Source organism: Ursus americanus, chromosome 28 (genome assembly GCF_024610735.1).
Source record: "Ursus americanus isolate L20-20 chromosome 28, mUrsAme1.1.p, whole genome shotgun sequence".
Classification (NCBI taxonomy): Eukaryota; Metazoa; Chordata; class Mammalia; order Carnivora; family Ursidae; genus Ursus; species Ursus americanus.
The window spans coordinates 4,665,845-4,675,907 of NC_142154.1; the positions used below are offsets into that span (position 1 = coordinate 4,665,845).

A 10,063-nucleotide genomic window follows, 5' to 3' on the forward strand; every position below is an offset into this window, starting at 1 on the left:
ATCCTTAAGTGTATTTCTTTAGTGTGTTACCAAGTCCATCCAGCCCCTAAGAACAATGTGGGGGCTATCTCTATCTGAGGGCACCCTTACAACATTTATCACTCTGTTGAGCTTCTGGAATGATCCAGCTGATTCTGGCTGACCAAATACATTGTCTACCTTCCTCAAGATGCTCCTTCAGTCGGGACAGCCTATTGTTTTCAGGCGAGGTAGATCTTTGTTACTATTCTCCCTCACTAGAACTATAAGTAATACCAGATAGACTTTTAGAAATCAACCACAAATATGACCCTTTGCACACAAGTGTTGGTGAGTCTGGGTGTAGAAGGAATTCTGTGTAACGAAGAAATGTTACTTAAAGACTAGAGTATGCAGGAGTTACCAAAACAAATAGTGAGGACCTTGCCTTCTAAGTGTCATGTAGCATACTAGGCCCTCAGGACTTTTTCAGCCTGAGCTCTCCACAGAGCGCCCATTCTTGTCCCCTTGACATTGGCCTCGCTGTCCAGACGTCTAGTTTCTGCTCATGCTGGTCGCTCTGCCTGGAGCGCCTGCTCACTTCTGTACCTGCTGAAAGCTTTCTCATTCCGCAGACACTTACTGAGCATCTACTCGGTGCCAGATTTTGGACTGGCCCCTGCGGAACAAGGATGAGTAAGGCCCAGAACTGCTAGGAACTCAGTGCCTTAACCAGGGCAACATGCAAACAGTTTTTTTCCACACAGGGTGCTAGGTGGAGTGATAGGTGCACAGGGAGCTCGAGAGAGGAGTGGTTTTATTCCCAAAAAAGCTCTCGAGTGTGTAGTGCTTCCCACGCAGTGCTGTCAGGACTTTGCTCGTGACTCTTTAACGGCGCCCTCAGAGTGGTCTGTCTGCTGTGGGTCCCATAGCCCGACCAGCTCCTTGAGGGCGGTAAGACAAGGCCAACCTCTGGTTCATCCTTGTCTATCCTCTAGTCCCTATCACAGTGCTTTGCTCATTTTAGATTTATTAATAAATAGTTCCAGAAAGGATTTGGAGCAGTTCATAAAGATCCATCTAGTACTACGTGATAAGTTATAAAATAATTGAAGAATCTAGGGTTGAAATAAGTGTGGGAAGAAAAAGGGATGAAGTCAGAGGGGAGGTTAGTGCCCACAAGACACATCAAAAACTTCTGTCTGCCAGAGGAGATCCATAGTGTTGATTCTCAGCTCCTTAGGGGCTAATGTAAAGGGGAAACAATCACTTCTATGCATAGAATGGGCATAAATGGAATTAACAACAAGAACCTTTTGATGATACCCAAGGACGAAGAAATTTCTCTCCTGGGACCTCATTGTAAGGGCACTGTGTGATGTCCTGCAATAATCTCTCTATTAAGTAGCCTAGTGATTTCTGTAGAATTGTTTCAGAGAATGTTCCTTTAGTGTAGGTATAGTTTGGCAGAGGGCTACCTCACAAAAACCAGCTACCTATCTAATCAGTCAGGAACCTCCAAACACCTTTCCTGTAGAACAGTGGCCCTTTTTTTTTTTTTTTTTTTTTTTATTTATTCATCTGAGAGACGGAGCACAAGCAGTGGGGAGGGTCAGGGGAGAGGGAGAAGCAGACTCCCCGCTGAGCAGGGAGCCCGACACAGGGCTGTGTCCCAGGACCCTGAGATCATGACCCGAGCCGAAGGCAGATGCTTCACCGACTGAGCCACCCAGGCGCCCCCAGAACAGTGTTCCTTAGTCTTTCAAAACTCATTGCCTCCTTTAAGAAACCTGAAATCTCATACCTCTTCTCCATTCTCACAAACTCTCCCTCAGGTCTGTTGTCCCCAACTCCATCCTCAGCAGCCAAGATTGTTTTATCTTGCTTTTTCTCATTTGTATTATAAAAACAAGTTATTTCTTTCTCATATATAGTTATTACATTGAATATGACTTTCAAACTATAAATCCCTATTCTACCAATCTTGGGAGTTTCTGGAACAGTTCCTCCTCTTGGTTAGGAATCATTTCTCTAGAACCCTTACTTTAACTGGCCAGTTTATTTAGATTGGTAAGCTGGCTTCCAGCCTTACTTCAAGGAGTCTAGTTAAAAGAATTTGTACTCAGGCCTTATGCCAGGCAAGTAAGTAAATCACTAGCATGAGGCTTGATCAAAGCAGCCTGACAACTTACTTAAGCGGAAAAAGAGGGGCTGCTGTAGGATTTGTTTCTTGGAATTGGTCAAACGTTGAGGTAGATATACTGGCCTTTCAGTCTGTCAAACAACTCACAGTGTAATAGGCATTTTGTTGACTGTTGTGTCAACACCACAGCTTTAGCGACTGTCCAGGGAATCTTTTCTTTCCCTTGTAATGGGCTTCAGATTGAAAGCAGGCTTTGCGTTTCCTGGGACCCAGCTAATAATATTGAGTACTTAGAATGTGCCATGTGCTCCACTAAGTGCTTTTCAGTTTATGAGATTTTTATTTTCTCTCATTCAGTCTTCAAAATAAACTCCATTTTACAAAAGAGAAACCACAAGTTAAGAGATTTGCCCAGGATCTCCTGGCCCGTGAATGGCACGGCCACAACTCCCAGGTCTGTTGCTTTTCTCATGTCACAATGTTGGGCGTCATAACCCAGTCCTTGTACCTTTATAATATCTAATGAGACTCTTTGATTTGGCGTAAAGCCCACAACTGCAGGGCTCTTGGGAATTCTTCTGAGACTCTAGGTGGTTCTTCTGTGGACTTGCTCAGATTAGCAAATCCATTAGAAATACATTCTCAGGGGCGCCTGGGTGGCACAGCGGTTAAGCGTCTGCCTTCGGCTCAGGGCGTGATCCCGGCGTTATGGGATCGAGCCCCACATCAGGCTCCTCTGCTATGAGCTTGCTTCTTCCTCTCCCACTCCCCCTGCTTGTGTTCCCTCTCTCACTGGCTGTCTCTATCTCTGTCAAATAAATAAATAAAATCTTTAAAAAAAAAAAAAAAAGAAATACATTCTCAGGCAGATTTCCAAGCATTTAAACCTCTTTGGAGTTTCAAGAGTATTAATTCAAGTTACTGAATGTCCCCTGAAATACATGACTGTCCCACCCAAATAATTATGAATGCTGGGCCTGGGGCTCGTCCCTTTCCTGGTTTTTTATAAGTTCCCTTGAGCACCTGTGTCACTGAGCTGAGCAGCGGCTGCCTAGCTCCCTTAGCCCCTGCTGGGATTGTCATCACTTTCTTGTTAGATGTAGGTATTTTCTCTTTTTTTTTTTTTTTTGAAAATTGCCTTAAAAAATATTTTGTGTTTTGGCAGTTTCAGTTTCTGGTACATTTCCTGATTAATGGTGAATGTTCTGATTTTCTAGCTAATTCTTATGTGTTCCCTCTGACTTTGGGAAATTGTATCCTATATCCCTGACTCTCTTGAAGATTCTGCTGTTCTCCTGACTCTCCAGTCCTTTCCCATTCTGAAACGAAGGCGCAGGATCCGAGGTATCTCAGGATGTTTCTCTTCATCCTCCCGGCCCACACGGGTGGAGATCTGCGCTCAGAGGTTTGCGGGGGGAGTGATTTTGTCCGATCCTTTTCTGAGCAGCTCTGCCTTTGTTGTCATTCCTTTTCACCAGACTCATGTATGTCTAAATTTCTCCTTTTCGCTTCCTCTGTTGTCCTCTGCACCTTTCATGTCCGTGAAGTCCACTCTGGTTTTCTCCATTTGTGTAGTTTCTCTGCAGCTAACTTGCTTTGTACTTGAATCAATTATTCTATAAAATGGGCATAATACTAGTCGTTACTACATCAGAACAGTGTTGGTGATCAAAGGAGATGCATGTAAGTACTTTTGGAAAACAACAACAAAGATTCAGTTGTGAAAAGATGTTACTTAACAGTTGATTCCAATATGATGAAAATATAGTGAACAGTAATACACGTGTCCTTTATTTCAAGCAGTCTTTGACTAAAAACTGTGGTGCAGTTCAAATGTTTTGTTGCTGTTGGTTATAGCAAGAGTTGCTATGTCTCTTTCACCCCTTAGTCATTTCTAGAATTGTCTTGTGCCACTTGTGTAGGTTTCTTGTGGCTATCCTTGAAGGGCCCAGTGTGAGCACTGAAGAGCTTCCCTGTGGGCCTCCGCCGCACTCACCGCCAGTCTTCCCAGTGGGTTGGAGGCCCTTAGACTTCCCTTGCCATCACAGTACACTTGGGGAACGGGCAGTGGGCTGCTGAGGTCCTCGCTCTGGCCTCAGAGCCTGGCACATTCCCTGGGACATGGAGCTTGGAAGTGCTCTCTTGGGCCAGCCACCCTCTCTGCTGGGCCTACTGCTTCTCATTCCCGGGACGGTGTTTCATAGCAACTATGGAGCGGCTGCCCTGCTTCTTTTTCCAGGGTCCTCGGAGGCCCCTTGCTTGCTGTGCTAGCCTGACAGATGAAATGATGTCACTGGGAGCACCTCAGGTCAGTCTTGGAGCTGTGGTTGGAGCTGTGAACGCAGGCTGTGACAGGAGGCTTGGCTGGAGTATCAATGAACTGGTCAGAGCAGAACCCAGAGTCCCAGGGTCCCCTGCAGAAGTGAGGGCAAACTCTAAATTCAGTGCCTGCTCCCTTTCTCCCCTGAGAAATCTAAACCAACTTGACGTTTGCACTTGCGATGGTAAAACGGGAGTGGGTGTGGTTTAGGGAAATAGCATCTGCCCTGCATGAGTTTGGGGGCCTGATAAGAGTGGTTCAAACAGACCCGAAGTCTGATTTTAGTGTGACGTCTGGGTGAGTGACACAACCTCTGAGCCTGTTTCCAGTTATAAAATGAGAGATAAACCTACCAAATAAGGTTCCTTCAAGCATTGAAGTGAAGCAGCACTCAATACCAGCTCCCGTGTGTTCCCATTAATTTCTACGTCTGTGGGCCAGAGGAGAGGAAGGGGGTCACAAAGGGAGTGGTTATTATGGGAAGGTGATAAGAGCTATATTTGTACACCACGGCTTAGCAGTGACAAGAATGCAGAGAGGTGTAAATGCCAGGGTGGGGGATGAGAAGCAAGGAGACTGGGGAAAAAGTCAGGGCCAGAAATGGAGTGTCCCTGTCCTGTGCGTCATGCTCCTGGGAACTCAGCATGACATCCAGCCTCTGAACTATACTTCCCCTTTTAGATCGGTGATCCACAGAGCTAGCTGGCCTTGCTGAACTAGGTACGTGCAAGGGCAATACCAAGTACCATTATTGAGCCAGACTGGGGAGTAGGCTCTGTCATAGCCGCACTGTGCAGTGTTTCAGGGCAGAGCCCAGAATCCGGGCTTTGGTCTGCACCCCACTCCTCCATCATTCACTCCTTTGGCACTCTGTTTCTCCAGTGAAATGGTAAACTCCCTTGGCAGCAGGGAATGATCTTTTGTCTCCCCTCCTCCTGTGCCTAGCATGGTGCTCCTGAACATGGATGTTTAGTAAACATTTAAAGAAAAATAAATGTATTATTCTGGAGCACAGTGTTTTACTCATTAAGTGATGGCACTGACCCAAAAGTTCTTTCCAAGACAAGTATGGACTTGGGAGGGATGAGTGCTGGGTGTGAGAGGCCAGTCCTACAGGACTGCTCCTTCCTGCCACAAAGTAATTGTGCTAAAAAAAGAGTAAAGTCATTACAAATAGGGCAACATGGGTATTACTATTTTACAGTTGAAGAAAGTGAGGTTCAACAAGGTCACACAGTTTATATATGAATTCCTGGTCCGGTGCTCTTTCCACTTCCCTGACCCAGAGATCTGCCTCCTGCCCAAATGATAGGCCAGGCTCCCCCCAGTACAGCATCCATTCTTGGGGTGGGGGGTGCTCGCTGTCTTCACCATCATTCTGCATTGCCAGCCCAAGCACCTGCTGTGGTTTCTACACCACCTGGGGAGTGCTGGCGGTGAGAGGGCAGAGAGCAGGGTGAACACGGTCACATTCCCTAAGAGGGAGGGGCTGGCAAGCGTTTTATGGCTCGCCTCGTGCCTGGCGCTTTGCTGGGCACTATAGCGCCAGTGTCCTCGCCCCCACTTTTACTCTTATAAAGAGAGTTTCTGAGGCTAAGTAACCACTCGTGGGCTGAAAGCCAGTGGGAGCGGCGAGGCTTTGCCCCAAGTCAGGGTCCTCCCCTGGAGGGTGGTGCGCACGGACCGGAAGCGATGCCCAAGCCGGCGCAGGAGCGCAAGCCCTCCGCGATGAGGGTCCAGCGGGGCGGGGCGGGGCGTCCCGTGGGGGCGGGGCCGGGCGGTGGCGAGCGCGCCAGGGGCGGGCGCCTCAGGACAGGCTCCGCCCCCCAGGGGCGAGGGTTTAAAAGGATGGAAGGAGGCGGCTCCGGCTCCAGCGGCTGCGAAGCGCGCGGGGTTGGAGCACCGGCGAGGGTACAGCCATGACCCTGCGGGCGGGGGGCGGTCGGCTGCTCGGCGGACTCCTGCTCTTCGCTCTGCTCGCTGCCGGCGCCGCGCCGCTCAGCTGGGATCCCCCAGAGCCCCGCGGCCGGGCCATCAAGATCCGAGTGCACCCGCGGGGCAACCTCTGGGCCACCGGTAAGTCTTCGGGACGCGGGCAAGCGCCTCTCACCCTGCTCTGATCCCATTTTCCTTCTCAGGACATTCCTCAGCCACGGACACTCGTGTCCGCGCTGGTGAGGACCCTGGGACTCGCCTAATTTAACAGATGGGAAACTTGAGACCCAGGCAGTTCAGTGACTTGGCTAACATCACTCAGCCAGTTAAAGCAGAGCTGGGGCTGGATCCTAGTCTGCCTGCCAGCCGGTTCACCTTGCCTTAGGCAAGAGTCTACTGAATCTTCTAACCTATTTGCACCTCCACCTTCCAGACACCTCTTCATTCTCCACTTTCCTCCTTGCCCTTGCCTGTCCCTCCTGTAAGCAGGCAGCACAACTGGCAGAGTTTCTTCCTGGCCATGTGCCCTCTGCCTTCCTTCCAGCTGTGCCACCCTCTCCACCATCTCTACCTGTTCAGGAAAAGCCGAGGTACTGGCTTTGCCACACCCCAGGGGTATTTGTGTCTCCTTGGTGAGGAGGAGGAGGAGGAAGACTGACCGTGGATCTTCCTGTCATGAGAACTCAAAGTTGGGAGAGATGGGGAACTTTCCCACTGGGATAGGATCCTCGCTTCCCAAATTCTTTGTGCCTGGGCACCTCCTTTCTAGGTCACTTCATGGGCAAGAAGAGTCTGGAAACCCCCAGCCCATTCCTCCTGGGGACAGCTCCCCACATCTCCCTGAGGGACCAGAGACTGCAGCTGAGTCATGATCTGCCCAGGATCCTCCTGCTAAAGAAAGTTCTGGGCATGAGCCTTAGCGGCCCAGCACCTCCCCCCCAGGTGAGCCAAGCTCCTACCTCAGGCTCAGGAGAGGCCCAGCCAGGGCTGCCCCTAGTTCCAGCATTGGTAATCAGGTGTGATGCGCCCCTCCCCAGGTGTGATGGGCCCCAGAAAGCCAGGGATTCCAGGCTCTCCTTGTGATCCAGAGTCAAAGGGAGAAGACTTCAAAGAAAGGAAGCTGACCTTCCCAGCAAACCTCACAGAGCAAAAAGTAGGAAAGAAGTTTCCCCTCACCTAGTCCCTAGTCTGAAGTCACAGCCTAGAATTAATTAGCCAGCCTCTTGACGCAGGACCTCCCCCCTCCCCAGACTTGCCCCACCCCAGCTGTCCACCTTTGCTGTGCCTTGTTCATACTTGTGGCTACAGTTGGGGCCCTGAGGCCCAGAAAGGAGAAGAGTCAGCATCCAAGGGGGGTCCAGACCTTGTTCAACTTGACCAGTGCTCTTCCCAGTCGCTCATGTGCCTAAGTGACCCTCAGTGCAGGGTTTCTCAACCTCAGCACTCCTGACATTATGGGCTGGATAATTCTTTGTTGCAGGGGCTGCCCTGTGCGTTGGAGGAAGTTTAGTAGTATCCCTTGTCTCTACCCACTGGAGCATCCTCCCCCCGGCCTGTTTGTGACAACCACAAAAAAATGCCTCCAGACATTGCCAGAGCTCTTCTTGTGAGGGGAAAGGGGCGGGAGCCAAAATTATCCCTGGTTGTAAACCACGGACCTAGGACGTTCAAGACCCCAAAGCTAGAGCCAAGCCAGCTTTAGTCTCTAGCCTGGTAGAAGGGCAGCTCTTCCATTCCCTGCTCCTGGTGCTGTCCCCACCCCACTCCACCTTCCCTCGTTCTTTGTTATTGTGCCCAGAAGGCACAGTAGTGTGGTAGAATGTGGGTTTCCATGACAGCAACCTAGCTATTTAGTGTTGTGTGACCTTAAAGGCCTCATCTTCCTCATTTATATAATGGGGATGATAGCGGATAGTGCCCATCTTGTATTAAATGAGACCATTTGTGTCACGCGCTCAGCGTGATCCCTGGCACGTAGAAAGCACTTAGTACACAGGAGTTCTTACCAGTCTGTGAGCTCCCTGGGAGCACCTGTCACAGACTCACCTTCATATCCCCCACTGTGCCTAGCATATAGTGCATACATTTTGAAAGAAGGGAGGAGCATTCCCTAGAGTGGGTCCAACTCCAGCCCCAGTCAACTTCCCTGGCCTTCCTCATGCAGAGAACCACCACGCCCTGGGGACATCAGATGTAAGGGCCAGGAGCTTGGGCTGGCTGAGTCTGAAGGGAGATGATGTCACCTCTGGGGCTGTTGGTCTTGAAGGTCTAAGGCATGCAGACCAGCTAGCAAACCTCAGAGGAAGCAATACCTAGCACTGGGGGATGGGGCTTCAGAAGTGACGACTGGGGAAGACCTGGGAGCAGGGGAGTGAAAACATTGACGCTGGCCCAGGGCCAGGCACATCTGTGGACTTCACTTCCATGATCTCCTTGACTGTCATGACCACTGAGAAAACCACTGCCCGGACCCCTTCCAGGCCCTTCTTCAGGGAGAAAATTGCTAGGGGGGCCTGCCAAAGCTAAGAGGTGGGCCCTGCCTACCTCTGTGGATGCCCAGCACTTAGGAATGGCAGGACGCCCCTATCATGTGCCCCCGCTGCCCAGGTCAGTTCTGTGTGTTCCCCTTCAGCACAGGAGGCTGCTGGTGCAGATGCTGCAGAAGGGATGCCCCTAATGAGGAAGAGACGCCGACGTGACTTAGACTGCGCCCACCCAGGGAAGGTGCTGAGCGGGGCCCTGGCGGTGGTCCCATCTGGATGTGAAACCCGGGCTCAAATGTCTGTTACTCCGTTACTGTGATTTCTGGTTGTATCTCCAGGAATATTGCCCACATAGACACACATTATGTCCCTGCTGTATTTCTTGCTTCCGTGTTGAAGTTGTGAATAAAACCCTGCTCTTTATGTAGAATGTCTGGGCCTCTCCTTCCAGCCACATTTGAGGGCACGGGAGGGAAAGGGGGCTGGCGGGCGGCATGTTCAGTGAGATAGAGCTGGCTCCAAAGAGCCAAGAAAACTTAAGGACACCAGTCTACTCAGGACTCCTATTCAGTCGCTCATTCAGCAAGCAGGTACTCAGCGCCTGTTGTATATGCCAGGTCCTGTGCCAGGCACTGGGTTCTTACTCTCACCTCTGCCACCTACTGGCACAGCCAAGCCTCCAGTACCAGGTGGGGTTTTGCTTACCCCGTTCCATTTCATCCCCCTGCCAAGCTTTGAGGGGAGTGCCCAGGGCATACAAGAGAGTGAGCCGAGCTAGGATCCAGACCTCACTGCTTACTCTCTTCTCTGGCCTTGGGTAGGGGTGACAGATTCAGCAAATAAAAATACAGGACACTCAGTTAAATTCTCATTTCATATAAACAACGAATACTTTTTTCATATGAGATGTCCTAAGTATTGCATGGACATACTTACAGGAAAAAAATTATTCATTAGTTTATCCAAAATTCGAATGTAACCGAGCATCCTGTATTTTATCTGTCCTTGACCCTGTGATCTGCAAATATTCGGTAGTGAAACGGGCGGGTATTTGGTCTCTGAGGCCCCCCCGGAACTGACATCCTGGGAACCCCTGATTTTACGTCATTTTCCCCGGAGCTTTTACCCGGAGAATCCCGGACCCAGCCCGGCGAGGGTACCGCGCGTTGGTGACTTCTCGAGGCACTTCTCGGCCCCGCCCCCTGGCGTGGGACCACGCCCCCC

The 10,063-nt window shown here is 50.4% G+C and overlaps 1 protein-coding gene across 2 annotated transcripts; it reads left to right on the forward strand.

The window, feature by feature from the left end:
* The first annotated feature begins 6,268 nt into the window (after positions 1-6,268).
* NMB (neuromedin B) lies at positions 6,269-9,262 on the forward strand. 2 transcript variants are annotated; one of them, XM_045813060.2, is made up of 3 exons: positions 6,269-6,497; positions 7,126-7,298; positions 8,994-9,262. In XM_045813060.2, exons 1-3 carry the CDS (start codon positions 6,341-6,343, stop codon positions 9,156-9,158), a joined length of 495 nt encoding a protein of 164 aa, XP_045669016.2. In that variant the 5' UTR covers positions 6,269-6,340; the 3' UTR covers positions 9,159-9,262. The 2 variants fall into 2 exon arrangements, with proteins under 2 accessions (XP_045669016.2, XP_045669017.2); XM_045813061.2 differs by having other exon boundaries at positions 6,274-6,497; positions 8,989-9,262.
* The last annotated feature ends 801 nt before the right edge of the window (positions 9,263-10,063 follow it).

Excerpts from the sequence above, each read along its gene's own strand:
- NMB (XM_045813060.2), top strand. The coding sequence starts at position 6,341 with ATGACCCTGCGGGCGGGGGGCGGTCGGCTGCTCGGCGGACTCCTGCTC. Across the intron at positions 6,498-7,125 it reads GGGCAACCTCTGGGCCACCG|GTCACTTCATGGGCAAGAAG; the intron begins GTAAGTCTTCGG and ends CCTCCTTTCTAG. Across the intron at positions 7,299-8,993 it reads GCCCAGCACCTCCCCCCCAG|GAGGCTGCTGGTGCAGATGC; the intron begins GTGAGCCAAGCT and ends CCTTCAGCACAG.